Below are 24,486 nucleotides of genomic sequence, written 5' to 3'. Positions count from 1 at the left end.
CAGAACGACATTGCTTCAATTCAGAGCAGGCACTGACTCCTGATCCCAGCAGGTTTTTTTTATGTAACAGGCACCCACAAGTAAAGACAAAAGGATCCTTACAGGTGTAATTTTGCATAGTTTTCTTGACCTCAGCAGTATTAGGCTGATTATCTTCTAGCAGTGGTGTGCCCAGATTCACAGTGGTATATAAATTTCATCAAATGTATTTGTTTCAATGTGTACAAACAGATCGGGAGTGTATAATTATTTGGTAGCCATGCATATTCATGAAACAGTTGTCTGCTCTTGTCCTGTTCATGTCTCATGAGCTGTTCAGAACTTGCTCAGGCCCAGGCACAGAGCAGATTATTGAAATGTGGGGGTTTTTTTGAGTTTTAAACATGAAAGGAAACTAGATTTGAAAAAGTCTAATTTTCTTTGCTTTTGTTCTTTTATTTTCTTAAAAAAAGCCTTGCATTTGATCTGTTTATAAATGTTCAGACATCCTGATTGCCAACAAAATAAAGCCCATATGCCAGCTTGCATACTGTTGTGGGTTTTTTTTGCTAACTGGAAGGATCTCTAACTTTCTGGTCTTAGTTTAATGACATGCTAAAAATATAAACACTGAGAAAGTGGTAAATGACATGTCTCCCAAACTAGATGATTTAACCTGTGAAATGTGTTGAGCTGCTTTCATGTAAGAATTGAAATTTGATAAAAATACCGAGAGACAGGATTGTTAATACTTTAAATAAAAGCATCTTAACAATGCTGGAAACATTAAAATGTAGCGCTGATTGTTTTTGGAGGGTTTGGGTGTTTTGTGAGATCTTGTTTGGCTTTTAAAAAAGGAGAATCATTTGTAGTTGTTTGAATTGCTTGTTGATCGTCCTTCTGTTTGTGATTTCATCTGCTTTGTGTGTCCACTTTTTAGAGACTGGGAAGTAAAATAGCTTTTCTGCTTTCTCAAGCCCAGTCAGATTCATGACTTAGAATTGTTAAGTAATTAAATAGAACTAAGTTAAATACATTATCCTTGCTTCTTCCATCCTTTTGTTTCTGCAGTACAAGATTCCCTAGCTACAAAGCCCAAAAGATTTTTCAGCCCAACATAGGGAATGGGTGAAACCTTTAATTCTTTTTCTTTCAGAAGTTTGCATTTAGCAAAAGGCAACTTGAAAGCATGTAAGAGCTGACTCTTAAGATGAGAGAGGCCAACATACTGTATTTCTCATTCATAATCCTCTTCAGTAATCCTAATCCACTTCAGATCTGTAGCCGTTCTTAAGCATCACATGGGAGAGGATTCTTAAGGCTGCTCAAAACAACTGTGCAGTAAATAAACCGAAGTCTGCACTTGTTGCAGAACGGCACACACGCTCTGTGCTGCAGGTGCTGAAAGACATGGCACTTTCTGCTGCGTGCCCAAGGGAACAGCTTACTTGATAATTTAGAGTCTGAGGAGGAGTTTCTGAGTCTCTAATCAAGCAAATCACTTCAGAGATTATCGATCACTTTGGGTACTGAATAGGAACAAAAATTTAGAAAGTGAGGAGCTTCTATTGTGTTTATCTTAATAAATCCAAAAGTTAGAAATTGGTGGCAAGGTAAGTTGCATTTTTCTTTTTATTTCTCTGTAACAATGTTTTGTGTTCAGAAGTAGTTACTCGGCACCCATAGTTTGAGGTGAAATGTCCTTTTTATATGTCAAGCTGTATAAAACTGCAGTTGGGAGTTTTCTATCCGAAATTCTCCTTTTTGGCACTGCAGTAACTGCGCAGGTGCAGAGGTCAGTGCATGTGTAAAATAAAACAAATGTCACCATCTCGTTTCCAGCTACGAGACATGCCAATCCTGATGTACACGTGGGACATACATAGGTATTTACTCTAGGAGGGCAAGGCAGGATCATGACTTTCCCTAGTGCTAGCTAGCATTTTTATTCTTGGGAGAAGTAATTGAATTTTTTTTTTTTAATTCATCTGTAGCTCTTAAACAAAGTGTTGCTGTTTTTCTTTTAGCAGAACTTAAAATTTCTGTTTCCCTCTTTTTCAGTTTTTTTCTAGTAAACTTTCAGTAAGTCTGTTGTATCCTCTCATTGCCTTCTGGATTCTGCTCCTCTCTTCCCTCAGTTGTCCAAATGTCTATAAAATTGTCAAGTTAGTGGGGATTCAGTTGTGCACGTGATACGTGAAGTGTGTCATCCCTCCTAGGAGCCCTGTTGTTTTGGACTTAGCTTCGTGTTAGCTTCAGTGTTCTTTGCAGGAAGCCTTCGATTCACATGGGTGGAGCACCAAATTCTGCACAGATCTGTAATGTGGACAAGCTCAGTGATGTGACAGTGTAGGATTTGATTCAAAATGCTGTCGCTTGCTTTGGTTTTGAAGGACTTAAAATAATATTTACAGTAAGCCAGGAAATTTACCTGGGCTTTTGTTCTTGTTTTGGGGTGGTTGACACAAATGGATTTGTGCAAGTTTTCCTTTAATGAGTTTTATGTGGCATTATATGGTATTATTAAATAAGTCACCAGCTTGTGTTTTAAGAGTTGCAAAAACAAGTACATTATGCATTGGCTTGGGAGGTATATGTGGAGTCTGGCTGTTTACGTGTTTCTCCTGCCTTTAGAACGCTAACTCTGGTGAACAGGGAACGTGCATCTTTTCTATGTGTTTGCGGTCTTCTACTGAGGCACTGAACTTCGTTGTTCTGTTAGTTGTCCATGTCCATGTGTGCTCGAGTCCATGCTTTTTTTGGTGGTGGTTTAGTTCTGCCCTGGTGTAAGTGCATATAGCGGGTTTTATCACCTTGCTTTACTTGGCATGCATGTTTGCTAGCAGATGCTCTATGCAGCAGCATATACCACGGGAGAGCTCATAGGAATGTATTGCAGCTTCTCCGAAGGCGTGGGGAAAGCCTGTTTTAGAGGCCTTCTAGCTGCACCAGCGAAAATGTAAACATCTCTGCAGGAGGGCAATGGTGGCCAAGAGCAAGGTGAGAAAGCAGCAGGCTGTAGCCGGCTGTTTCCTAGCTGCATCATTTTGTCTCACCTGATTGTTTAATACAGCCTGTATTTGAGATGACACCATTGTTCAACTTCATCAAATCTTCCAGGCTGTGTCTGTATGGGTCCCCATTCCTTTTCTTTTTCTTGGGTACAGGATTTTAGGAAGGGGAGGGGTGCATACCATTGGGTGGATGAGGAAGGATCAGAAGTGCTGAGCAGTTGGACTGGCTCTATTCCTTCCTCGCTCCTCTCACCCTTGAAACAGGTTTGGTTCCACTGGAGTCTCTGGTTTCCTGCTGTGCACTCCTTTGCTCAGGCTGTGGCCCTCAGAAAAATCTGAGGGTAATGAAGTGAAAAGGTTGGCAGCTCCAGGAATTGCTTGGGAGAGACCTGTTGACAAGACGGTTCACGATAAGATAAATAGGTACGTGCTGTTGCTTGTGCTTGCTGTCTGCAGGTGCTCCTAGGGCACAGGAATACTAGACCATCCCTTGGTAGGGATGGCCAAAATTTATGTTTAAAGTAGGGCTGTCCAAATAAGAAATGCTTGTTTGTTTTGCGGGGAAGGAGGGAAATGAGGAAAAGTTTTATTCTGCGTCTCCAAAGGTGCTCTCAAATCCAAGGTCACATTTTATCAAAACAGATAGGCAGTACCCCTGAACGCATCCTAAGCAAGCAAAGTACCTAACTCTGTACTTGAGTGCTTGCTTCAAATTTGTTCTCCATTTTTTAAAAGTGATCTGGAAGTGTTTTAGTTCCTGAAAAAGGATTTTTTTCCTCACGTTTGCATTTTTAAAGGTACCTTTAAAGGCACCTATTCCAAAAAGCTGAAGCATCCGTCTTCCTTTGAAGCTGGTACTGTCCGGTTCCTAAGCAGTCCGGTCCTATACGGCTAGGCACGCAGACTGTGTTGACCTCCAGTGTGGAGGAACAGTTGTCTACACTAACCATGTTTCAGGGTTTTTTCTTGGGACTGGCTTGAATCTGGTCCTGTGGACTGAATTCCCATTAGTAGCTGGAGTGTGTCTTCTCGTGTCATTTCATCTGCAAGGAACCTGTGCCATGCTGTTTCAGTCTGCCCTGCCAGGTTATACCGGAATGCAGTACGTGGAGGTGCTTGGGGATGATTGTTTGTAAAGGAAGCTCTTGATACACAGCAAATCATTCATATCAGCCCTTTTCTGGAGAGCTAATACTTGCTGAAATCTTCAGATTTGTGTCCGTTGAATAGAAATTCTTCTTTGGATAGCCAGATGGGAGTTATAAGTCTATACTGAGAAATTCTGAGCTTGAAAATTTGTTTTTCCTGGAATGGGATTTGCCTTGTACAGGAGGTTACAAATAAGAGCCTTAAATGCTAGGGATTCCGAGTTTTGTGTGCAATTGTCCATTTGAGTAGTTAATAATCTGAAAAGTTGTCAGAATACCGCATTATTTAAGCACAAAGGCCATAAAGTACCGGATGTAACTGGGCATAATTCAGCAGTGATTTCAGGCCATTTTTGACACTGATATGAAATAATGTGGTTAGAATAAAACTAGAGTGACTGGTATTTTGTTGAGAGCATTGCTACGTATCCTCCTGTTGCGTCACCCAGTTATTGTGAAGATGCCACTGTGCAATTCGGCATCCCGGGCAAGGTAGAGAATTTCAGCATTTCATCTGCCTTAGAAACTTTCTATGCTGAAATGTTGCTTAGCACGGCTCATCCTCCTGAGCAAACACTGCACACATGCACCTTATACAACACCGGACGTGTCCTTCAATTAGTGTTTGTGCAGATCCGTAGCTATTTTGAGAGGAAAGACGTGGGTTAGGTGGAAAGAGATTGAAGGATGCAAAGGGATTGCGGGAAGTGAGAAAAGGAGAAGGACTTTTCCCTCTGCTGGGAAGAAGTGTCTCTGTAGTCACACTGTCCTGACCCTTCAAAATCCTTTGAGCTGTGGTCTCCCGCCAGCACCAGGCTTAACATTTTTACAGGTGTTTATCTCCTTTCCTCCCTTTCTCAGCTTTCTCCTCCCCTGGTTCTGGGTTAGAATAAAAATCTGTATAATTCTTATGTGATACAGCCTGGGACCACTTTGGCAGTAGTACGTGGAGTTTTGTTTTTCCTACACGATTGGGATTTTTTTCAGAGGAAGCATGTCTGACTGTGAACGACATTCTGGTTGTCCTCAAAGTGAGAGATTTCAGAATTTGACCTAATCTTGAAATAGAATCTGGTTGCTCTGACCACAGCATTCCGCAGCGGTGAGGTTACAAAAGTCTGGCTGTCCTGTCCTTTTATACTGGCCAGGATCCGAGCAATTGATGGTATAATATGCTCCCACACTCAAGCAGATCCACGAGGTGAAGGAAAGCAGTGTTTAACAAAGCTGATTATTTTCTTATGATAGCTAATTGTTATTTTAGACTGATCTCCCCTCTAGCTGTGGTACTGCAAATACATTTAAATACCATCTGTGTGTTCATCCCTCATAATGAGAGTTATCCTTCACAGATGGCTATACGCACGAATATTTGTCTGCATATACTGATTGTTAATGAATCAACTTAATGACTTTTATAGTTCCTGATGAGTATTGAAAAACATTTTTTTCCCTGTGTACGATACAGTGTACGACTGCCTCCCACGTGCAGTCACGTGTAGTATTTTAGCACCTTCACCCAGGTGCTTCGGCTGTGCATGAGGAAGGGGGGAGGTAGCTTGAGGATTTGGAAGATTCGGAGTCTGCTTTCAGAGCTCCATCACGATTATTTTATTGTAGCATCTGAAATGAAGGCTCAGGTCTGTTGCGTTAAGAGTTACTGTCGCATACAAATAGGAATTCGAGGAGTGGCTGGGGGGGAAACCCTCCCGTTGAGTCACGAGGTTCAGACAGGACCCCTTTGCTTTCTAAACTCCTTCTTAGAGAAGAGTCTAGGTGCGGCTAGGTCCAGTCTTAGTCTCAGACTTGGTCAACGGTTTATTTTCTATGGACTGTGTGTATAGCCGCTTATCAGAACCAGAGCCCTCTCAGGGCTTTCGCTAAGGCGACAGCATTAATTTTACACCCCCAGTCTAGTCGTGTTGAAGGAACTATCACGGCCAGATCAGTGAAGAGTGCAGTTTATTAGAGCAACAGACACACAGATTCTTTGGATTACTGGTGATAAATGCACTGTCTGAAAAGCACATGCAAATACCAAGAATATGAGTATGAGTAACACGGCCGGACACAAACGTGTATATCAAGAATATGAGTAACACGGCCGGACACAAACGCGTTAAAAGATAATAAAGCGACTCTATATAGAGATTTCTAAGTTTTCCGCGGAGGCACTTGGTATAACCAAGTGTTCGACTCCTACCCAAAGGCATCCCGATGGGGGGGAAGAGGCTCAGCCCATTGACTGATCCCAAACGTCAGAGCGGTACACGATGGTGTCTTCCCTCACATTCTCTTTTTCAAGCCATTTTGTACTATTTTTCACCTTTCAGGTGGAGCTTGAGTGACTCTAGTCATACATACCTTTGTTTAGGATTGGTGTAAAGTTTTCTCGCTTCGCTTTTAAAGGTATAAGCTAGAAAAATTCAGTGCGCAAGCTCAGTGAGGGGTGGTCGCACCTTGGAGGCGGGTAGCTTTTGGGATGGAGGTGTGTTTTGGTATTATAATGATGTTATAATAAGCAAAGTTCACCAAAAGGACAGCATTTTGTCAAAAATGTGGCAGGCTGTTGGCCCAGGGTAGTAAATACGCAGCTTGTCAGTTCCATGACACCTTTAAGTTCCCCTATTATTGCAGAGCCTGGCTGCGGCATCTCCACACCGCTCCACCCTCCGGGCAGCGCCTCTTAGAGTCAGTACACCAAGTTCCCCTGGTGTTACCAACATCTAAGGTTGCAGGCCTAGGGAACTCCCATGGAATGGATTCCTTACATGTCAGCCGCATTCCACCTGGGGAGCTTCTTCAATGCTGTGCCTTACCTAAAAGTGTGAATATAAGTTCTAATTTCTAAGTCACCTCAGCAATTATTCCACAAGGTCAAAGACTGCTGTATTGCTAAGAGATAGGAGCCTAAAATTAGACACGTGAAGCATTGTGAGAGTACCTGAACGCCCGATTTATACATCTACCGTACAATTACATTGCCTAGATATACAATCTCTGCTATTTTTATACAATTAGGCAAGATGCCAAAATTATTCCTATTTATATAGCTGACTTTAAATTTGAAACAGTGAGACAGAAATCCTTATCTCAGATTGTCTAGAAGACAACAAAGTAGCTGGAAAAAACTGGTAGTGGAAGATGTACTTGGGCACAAGAGAGGCCATCTGCTCGTTGATCTTAAATGTTAATATATTTAATTATAGATTCTCAGCACTGTGGGACATGGTGCAGCTGTTTTGATTCTGACCGAATGGTCTTTCCTGTATCTCTCTCGTGGTTTTGGTGATACTGGGCCAGCCTGCAACGTTCTAGGAGCATTGGTTGGAGAACATGGGATCTGGTAGTTCTGTAAATGCCAACTACAAGTACTCCCTGCAGAAGTCTGAAAATGGTGAGTGATTCTTTGAAAAGTAATCTTTTCCTGTCTGCTCCTGCATGTGCTGTTGGGAGGTTGCAGTGGATGTGTTTCTTTTCTGAGTTATCTGGTTTTCTTTATAGTATTGAGGCGAGGTTATGTCTTTCAGTATCCTGTGACAAGGAGTCTCACCTGTCAGGCAGAAGACTAACAGGCTTGAGAAAATAACAGCTATTTAGACCAGGATTAGATTAAAATCACCCCAAACCAGACCAGAAATGAAGCAGCAAAAAAGCAATTCTGTTAGAACTAGCATCCGATGGATTAATCAATTGCTGGCTAATGTGTGTGTTGTCATGTGCTGACAGCGAGATAGATGGTATCACCTGCTGCTTCTGGTGGACTCTGTTTTTAAAGACTGTGTTAGCGGCACAGGACTGATAAAGCAGAAGCATTAGCAAAGCCAAAATAAATCTGGTTCTAAAGAAGGTAAGATGGTGTGGCTAAGAGAAGCTGAAAAGCAGAAAGTGTGCTTTTTTCCTAATTACATCAGCGCAATGCTCTTAATCTCTGCTAATAATCTAGACTTTTCATGGCTCTCTAAGCTGTCACGATTTACTCGTATGAAACCCTCTGTATGATAGTTATCAATGTTCTGGGTGTGTGCTTAGGTCTGCTATGGAACAAAGGGAGTTTATGAGTGAGACTTTACACATAAGAAAGTGTAAAAAAGTAAACAGATTACTTTGTTGTTTGAATCATTCAGTCATCAGCATTGGCAGAACAGCAGCATGGTGCAAACTGTTTGCAAGTGCTATGAAAGGAAAAATAGTGATTGCATTTAGAAATGAAGAAAGCAGGGACACCGTTGTGACTCAGCCTTTTTTGTTTGTAATTTTTCTTTGTTGAAAAAATCCACTTTTTTTTAAAGTAAGTTAGACTTGTGTATTGCCTATAGCACCAGAGAACCATGGACTTGCCCCAGAAGTTCAGGGCTATTTTATGATAATGGCTTGTCTATAACAAACAGAGTGTAACATAACACTAGTTGTTTAAAACTCTGCATTAGATCTGATACCTCATCAACAGTTTCCCATGACAGTAAAACCGCTCTGAATTTCTTGCATCTGGTTCTCAAAATCCTTCAGATCTGCTCATCTGCAGATGTGGAGCTCCTTAGGACTTTCCACCCAAGTATAACATGCCAGGCGATGTCCTGTCCCCCTCGTACAAGGCCCAGAGGCTGTTCCCTATGGAAAGCATATCCAGCAGAGCTCTGCTAAACCAGCCCTGGACTTGAGCGAAGAAGGGGATGGGGAACCCGAGAGAGGGTGCAGACTCCCTCCTGTAAGCTGATTTGTGAACGATACTGCTAGCATGAACAGGCATATTTTAGTTTGAGAGTCTGAGCGCTGCCACTTTGGCATGCTTTCAGTAGCTTATACGATGATCTATGATTCAGGTTACTGCTTGGAGCCTCATAAAATGTGGATAAATCTCTTTCTCTTCCTTTTTTGTTATTTTTTTCTAAACTAGTACAAACACTGCCAGATGAAAGTCACCCAGGTAAGCTGGTAAATTACAATACCTGGCTTTTTCAGTTGCAGAGCCAGTCTCTGTAAAAGTAGCATAAAAAACCCAATGCCTTGCCCATCTGGAGCTTAAAATGCCATGGATGGTGGTATATATGCTCATTGTGCACTTGATAACGAGTCTTTCATAGGTTTTATTTTTAACGTTTCAAAGGATCTAGTTTTCATTGGTATATGTGGAGTCGTAACTATGAATTTCTGCTCAGGATTCAGTTGAAATACACCTGACTCCTACCGCAGTAATTGGGCATTTATCCACTGTTAGGGGAATGCAAGATATTTAGAAGCTGTTTATTTTAGAGACCGATTGTGACTGTGATTCTGGTTACATGCCAGCCAAATTATTGTACAGGGAGTGAGGCAGCTAGTGTTGGGTTTGTTATAAAGGAGGCTTGAAGAGATAGCACCAGGAGCACCAAACTGCAGAAAAAAAAGTCAGCCTTTTTTATTTTTTCATAGCCCAGCAGATCAGTAAGCATTTTCTCAACAAGATATAAGGCTCAGGCAAAGAATACATAAATTATTCTTGAATTAAGGCTAGCCAAGTCTTACCTTCTTGCCCATGACTTCACTGTGACTCTGTTCCCCAGCTGCACAACAGCAATAGCTCTTCCTTTTTTGTGCTCTGCAGCTCCTAGTGCTGTAACAGTAACATAATTTAGAATGATTATTATTTTCAATACATAAGCCATCATGATATCTTCTTTAGGTAAAGGTCAGTGTTTCCTGCTGAAGTACCTGAAGGGTGGTTTATGTTATATAATTAATGCAAGCTAATTGAATATAATGTGATGTCTTTGTCTCTTGCCAGCACTGAGCAGCCTTTGGGGTAGGGGTGGGGGATTTCCAACTTTTTAATAAAGTTTTTCCACCCCACACCCCCCCACTGCTCTCCCTCCTTTGGTGAACACGGCAGTGCTCTCTCACAAACCAGATGCCAAGGGAATACAAGCTTCTGCAGCAGAGCTAACTCTATAACTCTGTCATCTCCATTTGATTTTGGGGCCAGCCCGTAGATAGAGCGGTCATCCCTCCCTCCCTCGGCTAAAGATGACACAGAGAAGCATTGTTAGAAAATGTTTTAAATGTAGGGCTCTAGGTAGGGCTCCAGAAATGAACAGGAAGGGACACAGAATGTAATCAAAAGAGAGACGCCAAGTAGTAGAGCTGGTTGGCAAGGTGCTGTAAAGTAACCAGGCAGTCCAAATGTGGTCAAGACCAGCTAAGGAGGATGGAAGAGTTTCTAGACGTACATAAAGCTCTGTGGCAGAACTTGAGAAAAGAAATGGGAAACTGCACCAATGTACTTCACTTTAAATATGCACACACCCCATCTGAAATAATCTTTTAATGAAAACCACTGGAATTGGGGAAATGCAGAGGAATCGTTATGTTTCAAAGATCAGGGCAAATAGCCATCATTTGGAGGGAAGAGCCTGGTGCCAGTGCTGGCTGTGGACTGAACCACGACCAGGCACCTGGAGATTCCTGGCATTTCATTCCTTCTGTGTCATTAAGCGCCCAAAGATCTGTCTCCCTCTTTTCACTGCGGGTGTTAATTTTGTTTTTATTTTATTCCAAGGTAGTGGTATGTTAACATTTATGCTAGAATAGATCCCTTCTGAAGTTTGTCCAGAACTGCAAAAGCTGAGGTATTTATCTGGCTTAAAGGAAGCCCCATTATTTTTAAGGCTCTGGAAGGGGACTCAGTGTCTTGTTTTCCCCCAAGTGTGTGGCCTCAGTCAAATCTCCTGTTTCCTGAAGCCCCAGTACCTAGACGGAAAGCAGACATGAAAATGAACAAGGTAGATAGAAAGAGGGGAAATTGTCTATTAATACTGAAGAACGTGTTTGGATCTTTAGGCCCTAATAAATTGTTAACACTGGTGCTGAGGAGCCAGCAGTGATGGTTAGAATTGCTTCAGAAGTCTCTGGTCAGGCAAGGTCAGATCAACCTCTTGCAATACGGTGAAAAGAAGTGGGTGTTTTGTTACCCTTAGTACTTAGGCATGAGAACACCTTTCCTGAAGACTTGCTCCGGAGAAAGAAAGGTCCCTCTTCAATTTTCAGGGTCGGGAAAGGAGTGGTAGCAGGGTACCTCAGCTGCAGCCACCGCAGCTCAGCAGCTTGGTTCTGGTTTTGTCCCCTAGCTTTCAAGGCAGCCGTCTTGATCCAACGGTGGTATCGGCGCCACGTTGCTCGGCTGGAAATGCGCCGACGTTGCACCTGGAGAATCTTTCAATCCATTGAGTACGCTTGCGAGCAGGATCAGATCAAGGTAAGGTGCCAAGGAAAAAAGTATGTAGGAAAATACGTAGGAGGGTGGTTTCTGTGCCACAGACTCACTTGTTTCTGGCTACTGGCTGGTAACCCTGTAAGTGCTTCAGCAGGCCAAGGACTGGGTTTCCTGTCCCTTTTTAACCTATTGATTTCCTGCCTGCTCATGTCTGATGAAACCCTAAGTAATGAGCATTGGAAGAAAGCCATAAGGACCATTTAACATTTTTTTTTCCTGAGTCTGAACACAATAGGCAAGCCTAGTTGGTTTGTTAGACTTTAACTTTGATTAATATTCTCTTATACGGTTGCCCAGCTGTGGGGGAGGGAGAGGGAGGGCTTATAGGTGTACTTCTGTCTATATGCCTGAGCTACTTTTTTGACTTCATCCCAAGATATTAAAAACTAGAACTGATACAATATGATTTGTTGTACATACCAGACAACATGAGAAGGGCATAGATAATACTTCCAGAAAGAAGATCATGTTAAGTTGCCACTCTGCAGAATTTCATTCCAGGGTGAATGATGATGGGCTCTCTCTCTTCTTGCAGCTTCACAACTTCTTCAGTTACCTCATGGACCACTTCACACCAAGCAGCAGTAGAGAGAGTAAGTTTCTATGTGCCGTTTGTACATGTGGCACAAGCAGCTCAGAAGGTTGCACCCTGTATTGATTCATTGCTCAGTGCTGGCCCTTCAGGATGGCTAAGGGGACCAAGAGAGTCTAAAGAGCGATGGCATCAGGAATTTGGATAGGGAGCGAATTGTCTGGAGACTGCCAGAGCTGTGCGAGGGATGTGGGGCAATTCCTGCTCCTTAGGAGCTGGAAGGAGGAATAAAAGCTCAGTATGTTTTCTAAGAGCAGTATTAGAAATCTGCCTTTTTTTCAGTGATCCCTGGTAACCACGGCTTTGCAGAGTCCATTTCTGAAGTGAGAGAATCCATCTTTAGGGAACCGTGCTCTAGGGTATCTACTTTATTTATATTTAGTCTCTCTGACGATTGGGGGGAGGCGGTCAGGAGAAGTGCTGCGGGAACCAATACAGTATCTTCTTGAATCTGCAGAGAGCATTATATGTTATTTCTTAGTGCTGGGAACTTGCTAATGAGCTTAACTCTGAAATCTGATGGTAGTAAGTCAAAATTATTTACTTTGCTGACCATAACTTGCTGAAATCCTCGCTCCTTCCTTTCAAACTGCCACCCTTTTTCTCACAACCACCCCACATATTTTACAGCAAAGCTCTGTTGAGGAAGATTTTTTTTTAAGTGTCTGTATAAAACAGGACAATAATGTCCTGTTCCTGGAGTTGGGCTCTGAGATGTTACAGCAATATAAAAACAATGCGTATTTACACAGATTTTGTGCAACACTGAGAATATATGTGCAAGCTTAGAAAAAACAGTGGGACATAGGAGACAGGTCTTTATTATACGGTTTGCTTTTGCATGTCATTGAAAATAAGATTTCAGTTAGCCACGGCAACCAATGTCCATCTGGCTCTACCAGAGTTTTGCACAAACTAGCGTAGTGGCCAGCATGGCCTGACACATAGCACATGGAAACTTGTCCCTGCAGCCTTTTCCCCACTGCAAATTCTGTAGCGGTGTCAAACTAAGAGCTAGCCTCCACCGCTGCCATTGCTCATGAGCTCTAGCCTAACCAAACAGCTTTTCTTTAGCAAATTACTAGAACAGTGTATTGAGCTAACCTAACTTTTTCTTGCCTCTTTCTCTTTTTAAAAAAACAATCAAACCGACCAATCTGCCACCCAGGGGATTTTATCAGTCGCATGTTCATAAGTGGGGAAAGCTTCAAAGAGGCAGAACTGGAAAAATACTGTGACTATGAATCCATGGAGGTGCCAGACTCCTACACTGGACCCCGTCTCTCTTTCCCACTCCTTCCTGACCACGCGACTGCCTTGCTGGAAGCTTTCAAACAGAAACAAGTAAGGATCCCAAAAGGAACCACACTTTCCCCTTCTCTATGCAGGGGTGTAGGATAGATAATTTGGTTTTAGCCATCCTAATGAGCTAAGCTGTTTGGACTATAATGAGCTGGCAGGCTGTTAAGCAAAGGGGGATGGAAATGATATGGTATTTCCTCCTGCCATAGGAACATTTTTCCTTTCTGAAAATGCAGTTCTGACAAAACTGAAAACTTTTAATAGGTGTGTGCCAATATTAAACTGAATTTCATTTTAAAAGGAAAAAACCCCACAACAGTCCGTGCTGAAACATTCTGTCATTTTTTGTTGCAATTCCTCAAGTTGTAAAAAAGTATAGGATGGCCCAGGTGGAAACAGCTGGTTAAAATTATGTTTTGTGCCATGCAACTTTAACTCATATTTAAAATGTAAAATGTGAGTTTTTTGATGAGGAAGTCCTGTACCAATTCAGCAGCACTAACAAGACAAGTCCTCGTACAATTGCAGTGTTCTGCTGCCATCCCTCAGTCAGGGTGCTGAACTGCAAAATAGGCCAAAACATCCCTTCTCCAAACCAAACGACTTCTAAAACAAAGGTCTCTAGTGTCTCGACTAATATGAAATGCCTGCACCCTGGCTTCGAGCGAACATATTTCTGCAGGACACATGGTAGCTCACGGCCTGGTTTAAAGTGGAAAGGGCTAAGAAAGATCTAGAGGAGCAGCTTCTTACCTGTGATACTGGGCTGGAATTTCGGCTGCTCTTGGAGGTGGCGTTGCCTAGCAGATATAGCCTTGACCACAGGGCGCTAGGGCTGCTGGGTTCTCTTGCCAGCCCTGCCAGTGCCGAGGCTGGGCTGCTTTGGGCGAGTCTCTTCCGTCCTGCTGTTGTCCGGTATTTGCCTCGTCTTGTTTGTAAGCCTGTAGGTCAGCACGGAGTGTTGTCCCAGTGAGAATTTCTGCCATCTGGGCTGTTGTGGTGGGTCCTTGGGGCCTTTGCAGACAGACAGAGCTGCATTGCTGCTCAGAGGTCACTGATTTCCTGCTTTAATCCCTTTGCTTTCTCCTAGTAGCAGCTCCACGCTCGCTATGTCTTAAACCTTCTGCATGAGACCAGGAAGCACCTCAAGCAGTTGCCAAACATCAGTCATGTCTCCACCTGCTATAGCGAGGAGGTCACCGTGTGCGGTATGTCTGGGTGGGAAGGCACTGCGCAGTCTCTGGGGCAGAACGCTCACGTGGAAGGGGTGGGAAAGATATAAAATGGCAGCGTGAGCATGATGCCCTCCTCTGTACTGAGTGTGGAACACAAGTGCAGTCTGTAAGCAAAATGCGTGTTGCACTGAGAGGCAAGTGGGGCTGTCTAAAATACCCGGGTTTACGCTACACAGCTGTATTTGAGCTGCTGCGAAGACTAGCTTGAAGACTGGAGGGAGCAAGTCTGCATCATGGCCCTATTTCTGCTTGGTCTGGAAGGGGATGGGGGTGTTGAGGGAAGGTGGTTTGTCTATTTGTAGTCTGCGTTGGGCTTCCATGAGAGATTTTGGGATACATCGTTAACAAACCCTGCTCCTAGATGGTAGCGTTCAGCTTGCATAGCCTACTGCAGTAGTGGTGCTGTCACGGTGGTTATAAAAATGCAAGGAGAGGAGGAGGTATGAGCAGAAACTATAAGGATATACATTTGTCTAAGGGAAGATGAAGGGTGATAATTATAGCCTGTGGCTCTTAAAATTGTTATACATTACAGCAAAGATTTAAAGAATTCTTCAACTGGATTCAAATTTGTCTTTGTTCTGTCACCCTAAACTTGGAGTCATTTTACTAAACCACAGAAACTGCACCCAGTCAAGGACTGGCCTCAAAATTCAGTCATTTTCTGTCCTGTTCTGTGGCCTGGGATTATTTAAACAACCAAGTCCTGGAGCTGTTTTGGCTGAGTCTTCATTAGCAGCAGTGTATGCATTCAGATCCAGAATACTAATAAGTCTTTGAGCCCTATCAAGTAAATTTGAAAGAGACAAAGCTTTTCACCATTATTTTCTTGCTCTAGGACTAATGTTTAAACTTTGAGATATTCCTGAAAAATATGTACTTAGCACAGACTTTTGCATGCAGTCAGTTTCTGGAAAACAAACCTCCCTCTCTAATATCATGTGACAGGAGAATTTAGTTTGATTGTTATTTTGTATGCAAAGTTTTCTCCCATGTAATCACCAGTCATCAAACTGTTTCTTGCGCCATGTTGTGTCATCGTAAGAGACACATGAACAAAGCTTCTGAATCAGAGTCCTTAGAAGCTGGTGTAGGTTTTTCACTGTCCTTCTCAGGCTTTAGCTCAAGCCTTTACATGATGTCCTTTTCCTTCCGGCACATTGCCTCAGTGTAAGGAAACTTGTACCTTGGACTTCCCGAAGTATTTCAGTGGTCATTAATTTATAGAGGAGATACTTCATAGGAAGTTATTTATTGGTGTTTTTTTAAGTTAAAGGTAAACATACTGTGACTTGTCTTTTTGTGCCTGTTAGGAGACTTGCACGGCCAGCTGGATGACTTGTTCCTCATATTTTATAAGGTAGGCACCATATTTGGTGAGGGAGGCTGGCCAGGCATTGTGAGAGGTATCGCATGGGTCATGCTGAGAAGTGTTTGCAAAATTCGGTCCTTCACGTGCGATTCTCCAGGTCAATTTGATTGGTTTCAAATGGCTTCACAAAGCAGCAGCTTATTCCCTTGCTGACTTTGAAATCTGATATACACGTATGTTTGGGAAGTGCCAGTGGTCATTTTTGTAAGTGCCGATACCAATGGCAGCCCTTCCTGACTGCCAGCTTTCACTTTTCAGTGCATTTGCCACTGGGAGCCTACAGGATAAAAATAAGAGTCAGGATCTATTGTATAAGGTAACCTGGGGCAGGAGTGACAGAATGTGCAGCTGGGGCGGGGAGGTATATGGAGATCATGGGGAGGCCTCTCTTGTAACATCCACCTGTTCCTTGCTTTTACAGAATGGCCTTCCTTCCCCTTCCAAGTCCTATGTGTTCAACGGGGACTTTGTAGACAGAGGCAAACAGTCCCTCGAGATCCTCATCGTCCTCTTTACCTTCCTCTTGATCTATCCAAAGGAGGTTCATCTCAACCGCGGGAACCATGAGGACCACATGGTCAACTTACGGTACGGGTTCTGTGCAGGGCTGATTGCGATGTCAAGGGTGTCGCTGCAAAATCCCACTGAACTTCTTTTCTCCTGTTCCTTTAGCTACGGTTTCGCCAAGGAAGTAATGCAGAAATACAAGGTAGGCATACATTTGTGTCTGCTTTACCACGTGACATGCAGACTTCGAAAGCTTGATGCATCATCTTTTCCTTTCTGACCTGTCCTTCTAGGTGCATGGGAAGAAAATCTTGAAGATGATTCAGAATGTCTTCTGCTGGCTGCCCCTGGCCACCCTGATTGATCAGAAAGTCCTCATTATACACGGGGGCATCTCTGACGCCACCGACCTGGACATGCTTGAGAAAATTCAAAGGAACAAAGTAGGTTTTACTTCCTACATATTGCAAGAGACAACAGTGTTGCTGATTTGTGGTGAGGAGCTTATTTCTACATGTCAACTTGGCTGTTGATGAGACAAATCTAAAGGATGGTCTTCCTAGACAAACCGTGTTTAGGTACAGGCTTGGAGTGGATCGCTTTGGTTTCAGTGCGTGTGCAGGGCGTGTGAAGGGAAGAAGCATTCTTGGCTTCTGGAAGACGTAAGGATCGTAGCCAGGGAAGTGGTGGGTAATGGGATGGGTAAATAGATGTGCTGGTGCTGACTGCAAAAACATAGTGATGATGAGACTTTGTCCCACAGTTCCTTAGCCTGTTTTTCCCCCTAGATTTCCAGAAGGATTTTGGCAAGTCGTTTAACTTGTCTCTGCCTCGCTTTCTGGTTGAGAAAACTACTTCCCTTCTCCAAATGTAATGACAAGCAGTTGCATTAGGCATCAGTCCTTCCCTCATTCTGCCGTCTAGTTCCCACTGCAGATTAAATCCATGTACACTACCTTTTGTGAAATGTCTGAGCAGCATAATGTCAATGAAGAGATAGATCTGTAGTCAGGATGGATGTGGGGCCCCAGCTGTAAATCAAGAATGGCACATCCAAGAGGACGGCACTAGTAACCTCCCACAATTAATCAGCGTTTGATGGCAGCAAAGGGAATTGAGGCTCAGAGGTTTGGGTCACTTGACAGTCTGCCAGTGGAAGATGTTAGAGCTGGAGATGTAGGTTTCCAAGCGGTGTGACCATCTCTCTTTTCTCTCTTACCTCTTTCAGTTTATTTCTGTATTAAGAGGGAAGAAAAGAAAGGAGTCGAATAGAAATGTGGAAATACAAGAAATAAACGGGGAGAGCAAAGTAGAGGCTGACCCAGCAGGCAACGAGGCAGCCCCCGGTTTATCTCCGCAGCTCCAGCCAGGCCAGGCTCCCAGCATGGCTAACAGGCTGGAGTTCTCCAGGTGGGTCCGGCAGACGGTGCAGGAGCAAATTGAGTGGTGCCGCAAGCTGGTGGACATCAGCGAGTCGGAGGAGGAGGAGCTCACCTATTCCAGCGTGGTCTCCTTGACGGATTTGGATGGGCCATGCTGGACTCGCCAGGAGGAATGGAAGCAGGTGAGCAGTATGAGCGGGTCCCACAGCTCGGTGGGCTGTGGGTGCATCCTGCAGGTTTGTTCTCTGTTATGAGGAATCTCAGTGCAAAATATGTGGGTCAGTGCACAGACCTCTCTGTAGAGAGATTTTTGCTGCTTTGTGTAGTGGAGTTAAGGAGCAACTCAGTGTCGAAGTGACAGTGGGCAGGCTAATGGGGTTTGTGGTATTTTGTACCTACTGCTCTGTACCCCGAAAAAGCCTGGTGTTGATCATTCAGTGGTAAGTGGTCAGGAAGGGCTGTACTGTGAGCACGTGATCTCTGCTGCTTGGGGATGTTTCGTTAGACACCCGCGCTACATCCAGCCCATCCTGCGGCATGGTTCCCTAGCAAATGGAGAGCTGTGCACGAGAGTCATGGAGAAGAATGTAGGCTGCGTGCAAGACTGGTGCTAGCAGGCCGTTCTACTGGCGCCTTTCTCCTACCCTTGCGAGTCAGCCTCTTCACCGGGCTTTCAGCTTTCTGTGCTCAAGGCTCTGTCCCAGCATTTGCCCCTAGCACAGCACTCATCTGTTGTTGTATAAATAAAACTGCTGTTCAGGCATAGAGCAGGGCAACAGGTTTTCTTGACTGACTGCAGGGGAGAGAAATAATAGACAAGACTGACTGTAGAGCCCAGTGGTTATATCGCTTACTGTGTACATGGGGTATCTGAAGTCAGCTCTGTAGGTAATTAATGAGCACATCATTTGCTGATGAATGAGTCGTGATCTTGGGTACTAAGAGCAGACTGAATTTGTGGTTTTAGCTAGGGTGCCCTGCCCCTTCTGTGCGCTCTGAAACGATCGTTACTTACTTCACGTTACGCATTACATCCCAGCATTGCACACCTTATCAGCATAAAGCTATATATTGAGGTCAGGGTTAAAGAGATTAAACTTTAATCCAAATAGTTGTTACTGACTCAGCACTTACTTACATTACTGGAGGCTGCGGAATGTCCTGGCTAGAGAGCAAAGGAGTTTAATACTAAGCCTGCTCATGGCCTCGGGATCTGCTGGGTAGATCATCTTGCCTTGGGGCCTGTGTTTTGGGATGGAGGAGGACAGGCAAGGCTCTTTGAAACCTCAGAGGCAGAAAACGGAAAGCTTGTATCAGGCCCAATTTATGGACATCCCTCTTCCCCCAGGCACTTTGGGTGTGCCTGTAGCTCCAGGCCAACAATCTCGTCACCTCTGTGGTGGACCAGGTCTGTGACAGTCCTGTGGAGCAGTATCGTGGTTCAGCTGGGATGCCGGAAACATCTCTGTGTTCCCTGCACTATGGTAATAGCAGCAGTCCAGGGAGGGATTCAGAGATAGAGCTGTATTTGCTTACTAAACTTTGATGGGTGATATCTGCTGGGTACACTTTATTCAGTGAACTTTTCCAATCCTTTCAGATTTTGGACATTCTCTGGAGTGACCCCATGCCTCAGGAGGGCTGCAGAGTAAATACGGTGCGAGGTGGTGGCTGCTACTTTGGGCCTGACGTGACAGGGAAGATCCTTGAGAAGTACAACTTGCAGTTCCTCATCCGCTCCCACGAGTGCAAGCAAGAGGGCTACGAGTTCTGTCACAACCGGAAGGTTGGTGAGGGGGATGGCATGAAGGATACTTGGGTTTCCATCCTGCCAGGGTGGGGTTTCTGTGGTGGCTTGCCTCAGTGCTGTATTTCTTCCAATGGGGCTTTGTTAAGTACATACAGAACCGTCGAACAGCCTTATTGGGAGTTACTGAAGTGTGTTCCCGGCTGAGGTCTTAGGTCAGGACAGTTTGGAGCCATCTACTCTGTTGGGGGCATCTGTTGTGCAGGCAAAGCACGTCCTTGTGCGTGGTAGCTGAGAAAAGATCTGAACCCATTTGTGCCGTTGCCCCTGTTTAATGCAGCTATTTCTGAAGATGACGTACAAAAGGGTGTTACTAAGCTGCTGCAGCAAAGTTTTGCTCTCAGAAGATTCAGGGGCACTTCAGTGACTTCAACAGGGGCACTTTTGACTCCGCTCACTGCAGTGGAGAGTGGAAGTTTGTCGGGAGAGTACAGTGAAATCACAGAAGCCCAGCGTGTGGCCAGATCCACATGAAACCAGTGCTATCCTCAAGGACTTCGCACTGGTAAGCCTTCCAGGCCAGCCGCCACCTCGCTCTTCCGTTTCCACATAAAACATGGCACTTTCACAGTCTGTTGACTCCAGATGGGATTGGTTGTGTTGTTTTCACTGATACATGTACATATAATAGAGGACGTAGGAACTGACTGTAAATGCCTCTCTTTTTTGGAGGTTAGGTGCTGACCATATTTTCGGCCTCAAACTACTATGAGATTGGCAGCAACAGGGGAGCCTACGTGAAGCTGGGACCGGACCTCGTCCCCCATTTTGTTCAGTACCAAGCGAACAAGACAGCCCATACTCTCACTATGACCCAAAGGCAAGGCTTTCCGGTTGCTCTGTATTCACCAAGTCAAAATTCTGAAAGGAAAAACTTTGGGAGGTTTGAGAAAGTTTGACTCCGCAGCTGAACTTTCACAGCTTGATTTACTAAATAACAGTGCTAGAGGAGGATTCAAGCTTTGTGCAGAAATTACTGAGGGAGGCTCAAGGGTTGAGGAGGGAGCGTTACAAGATCAGAGCGTTACAAGATCTTTTTTTTACAGACTGCTGATTTTCCAGCTTCTCTTTTCAATGTCGAGTTTTAACTTATGACCCTCGCTGAGGTTCCCTTCTGCTTTGTTACTTCACAAATTGACCCAGGGATTCACTGCATCAGCTGTGGGGAACTGTGCTCCAGGCATGCAGTGCCTTGTCACGAGCATTGAGATGCAGCTGTAGCTGTGCAGAGCAGTTGTGCCAGGGTCTGGGCAACCCATGGACAGGCCAGCGGACTGGGAAGGTGCAGCTTCTCTTGTGCTTTGTGGCAAGTCCTTAATGTGCTTCTCTCTTTTCTGCATCCTCCAGAATCAGCAGAGTAGAGGAGTCAGCCTTCCGAGCCTTGCGGGAAAAGCTCTTTGCTCACACCTCAGCCCTCATCAGCGCGTTCAAGGCCTACGATAAGGACAATACGGGTAAATGTGAGCCGAGGGACACTCAGGTTAATTCCCTGGTAGGACAGGGTTGAAGCAGCTAAGTTGAGCGTGTGGCTGGTTGGGAGGCTCCGCACTCATAGTTGTCAGTGACTGTCACGAGGGAGGCTGTGTCAGACCTTGCCACAGCGTTGGTCTCATTTGCTGTTATTCAGTGTCTCTGTTGGGAACCTGTTAATGCCTTAGAGTGGCATTATAATTAGGGGGTGTCAGAGAAGCAAGAGGTGATTAGCCTGTTTTGTAGCAATTTAGGCTTGGTACTAGGAGAACTCTTTGGAACAGCAGTATTGATGAAGCATTGGAAAAGATGACCTGGAACATGTCTGTCACGTATCACTTAGGAAGGGCTGGGTGGTCTCTAGAGCCCCTTCATCCCTGGAGTCTAAAATCACTGGAAGAGGAAAGTGAAGGATGTCCTCTGTGGCAGCTGCCTCTGTCAGAGCCTTAAGGAAGGAACTGAGAGTCCATAATTCTCTGGCAGCCAGGAGTGCTCCGCTGGTCCTGCAACTGAGACATGTTGCTGAGATCTGTCCATTTGTGAGCCAGGGGAGAAGAGGGACACAGCAGTTGGCAGAACTGCTTTCTTGTGGGTAGAACTGCTTTCTTGCTTTCTTCCCCGGCAGCAAAATTGTTCGCAGAAGTCTAGTTCAACTGTTACAGCAGCTGCTAAACTACGGGCTTTTCCATGTTTCTGGGTCACTGAGGAAGTACTAGTGCAGTTGTGTAGGCCATGATCTGCAGGGTGAGCCTGGCTGTAGGCCACAAATTTATAATGAAATATCCAAAGTTAGTGTCTTCCCATCATTCAGATGTTTGCAGCCCCATGGCCCTGGCCCCATGGCCCTGCAATGATGAAAAGCTTGTTGAGGCTGGGCAGAGCAGCGAGTGCACTTGTGCCTGCAGTGGCTGATGTCTGTACAGCCATGCAGGGTTTTTTCCTGTACTGAAGTGTTCAAGTGTGCCACGGAGAAATGACACTGTTGCTGTCAGGAGCATGGTAGACTGGCTAGGTGTACTGCTGTAGGCTTTTTACTTTGCCTTCATGTGCTTTCAGCTGCCCGTCTCTCAGAGGTCTCCATGGCTTTCCCTTTTCCTTACAGGAAGGATCACGCTGAGCAACTGGGCGACGGCAGTGGAGTCAGTCTTGCACCTGGGATTGCCCTGGCGAATGCTGAGACCGCAGCTGGTGCGCAGCACGGCAGACGGCATGCTGGAGTACAAGTCCTGGCTTGATGACTTGGCCATGGAGCAGCGGAGCCAAGAGGTAAGGGCTCACCCCCTTCCATCAAAGCACGATGCAAAGCAGCTCATGAGATCCCCAGCAGGTGGAACCAAGTATGGTACGAAAGGAGAGTGGATGGTTCCGCTTCCTGTATAATCCAAAATCACACTGAAGTCAATGGAAAAGCTTGCATGAATTGAAGTAGTCCAGAGGCGTTCAGTCCATTATAGAAATAGATGATGCATGTGAAATCAAAACCTAGAGGTATTTTTGGATGCAGGCTTTTAAATAGGAAAACTATATTCCATTTTCTTAGTCACAATTTCTTAATTACACTCAGCAAAACCAACTCTGCGATGGTTAGAAAACGTAGACCAAGTCACCGTCTTCTCCATTAGCCCGGAAAAGCTCTGTTTGGAAGCGATAGGTTGCTGATGTGCTATAACGCAGAGTGGCACAGAGGGTCCAGTCATCACAAACCTGTTTCGTAAGTCACACACGATGCAAAGTGCATTGCTGGCAAACTCTTGAGAGCAGTAACCATTTCTGTTTATGGGAAGATCTGCAGTAACTGCTCAGAGAAAGCAGAGAGCTGTCAGAAAGGGTACAAGGAGTGTGACCATGTTGTCTTTCAGCACATCCAGTCGAGCTTGCTGGAAGTCATTTATCGAAACAGATCCAACTTGGAGACCATATTCAGGATCATAGACAGAGATCATTCAGGTAAGCAGGGGGTGTTGGTCACTGCATTGTAATCCATTCTACTTTTGGGCTCCCTTTAGTATGTATGAAGGCATTTTTATTTAATGGTTTAAGGCTTGGGTCTTTCTCCTCCCTCAGTTGGGGTCATTGTCTCAAGAGCTTCTGAAATGTCATTGCATGTTTCCACAAACATGATGCATTTTTGAAGGACTGTGTGCAGTTCAGGTAGAGAATTAGTAATTATTTGTTCTGGAGGAGTTCAGCAGAACAAAAATCCTGATGAGAACAATGACAGTAATGCAGCGTACTCAGGATCTTGAGAGTTAACCTGCTTTCAAGCAGTCATCTCCACCAAATTACTTCGGGAAAGAGAAAATACAACAGTCTTTGCCTTCTTTTGTTCTCCCAAATTGTATTATGTCTCTTTCCTGCTTTAAGTTGTATTTTAGCCAGTGTTCTGCACACTAGGAAATTTAGTTGCAGCACATGAAAAGTGGATTACGAGTGATTTCTTTCCTTCCTTTAGGGTATGCAGGCAGCAGGGGTGGGATGAGAGATCAAACGTGAGCAGGGGTCCCTCCTTGCATGTTGAGCGGGGACTGACTGGCAGCAGTGCCCCTGGTGACCTTGCACTGAGGTGGCTGTGTCTTCCTTTTCCACAGGTCTCATCTCATTTGAGGAGTTCCACCAAACCTGGAAGCTGTTCAGCTCCCACATGAACATTGAACTAACGGATGACGGCATCAACGACTTAGTTCGCAGCATTGATTTCAATAAGGATGGAAACATCGACTTCAACGAGTTCCTAGAAGCCTTCCGCCTTGTCAAACAGTCACAGTAGAGAGAACCTGGTGAGGGTTGCCGTGTCCAATGCCTTGACTGTCTGCGAAGCCAGGGGGACTGCTTCCTACCTAACCGCAGAGCGTGCCTGCAGATGGGAAGCACTGCAGCACTTACTGGTTGAAAACAGTGAGTGCCGTAGCCAACAGCTGTGATCCACTTGGGAAGGTAACGGGTAAAACAGATTAGATAAGCTGCACTTCAGTTCTGACCATTTTTAAAGAGGAGCTGTGTTTAAGTAGAAATTCCTGCTCAAAGGGACAATGCAACTTAGTTTCTCTAGTCAATGCATGTAATGAAATGTTACAAGTCTATTCATGTGTAGTAAAATGGAAGTAAAGGTATTGCTTGTAGGCACTGTTTTAACCAGGTAGCAACTGCTGGAGCACAGCTTTCCTTTTGAGAAACAGTTTGTTCTAGATTGCTGGTTCTCTGCAATCTCTAGTTTGTCAACTCTGTCAGCAGCAGTGCTGTTATCTACTTCCCCTCTGTTTGAAGGTACTAAATATGCAGTGGAGCAACACTTTGGGAAAGAAGCCAATTATCTCAAACATGCAAAACTGTCACTAGCAGGGGGCTTTTTAAAGAAATCTATTGAGACCAGTTCTTTTTCAAAGGCCAGGGTAGTAGATCAAGTAGCCTCCTGCTAGAGTGTCTGTGCTG

The 24,486-nt window shown here is 44.6% G+C and overlaps 1 protein-coding gene and 1 long non-coding RNA gene across 2 annotated transcripts; one reads left to right on the top strand and one right to left on the bottom strand.

Annotated features, from left to right (window-relative positions):
- Positions 1-6,800: 6,800 nt before the first annotated feature.
- LOC142409589 (uncharacterized) lies at positions 6,801-16,376 on the bottom strand. Its single transcript, XR_012775704.1, has 3 exons — positions 14,038-16,376; positions 9,647-9,734; positions 6,801-6,960 (listed from the first exon to the last, which is right to left on the bottom strand). It is a non-coding gene; the product is annotated as an uncharacterized LOC142409589 (long non-coding RNA).
- Positions 7,477-24,404, top strand: PPEF2 (protein phosphatase with EF-hand domain 2). Its single transcript, XM_075501311.1, has 16 exons — positions 7,477-7,538; positions 11,245-11,372; positions 11,926-11,983; positions 13,151-13,326; positions 14,378-14,492; positions 15,833-15,879; positions 16,313-16,479; positions 16,564-16,600; positions 16,692-16,841; positions 17,627-17,962; positions 19,381-19,566; positions 20,265-20,407; positions 20,935-21,041; positions 22,160-22,323; positions 22,917-23,004; positions 23,646-24,404. The coding sequence occupies exons 1-16, from the start codon at positions 7,478-7,480 to the stop codon at positions 23,822-23,824; spliced, it is 2,142 nt and encodes a 713-aa protein (XP_075357426.1). The 5' UTR covers position 7,477; the 3' UTR covers positions 23,825-24,404.
- Positions 24,405-24,486: the final 82 nt, after the last annotated feature.

The sequence above is a fragment of the Mycteria americana genome, chromosome 4, assembly GCF_035582795.1.
Source record: "Mycteria americana isolate JAX WOST 10 ecotype Jacksonville Zoo and Gardens chromosome 4, USCA_MyAme_1.0, whole genome shotgun sequence".
Taxonomy (NCBI): Eukaryota; Metazoa; Chordata; class Aves; order Ciconiiformes; family Ciconiidae; genus Mycteria; species Mycteria americana.
Note: the sequence above shows the minus strand (reverse complement) of the source record. Positions and strands in the feature narration are given on the sequence as shown.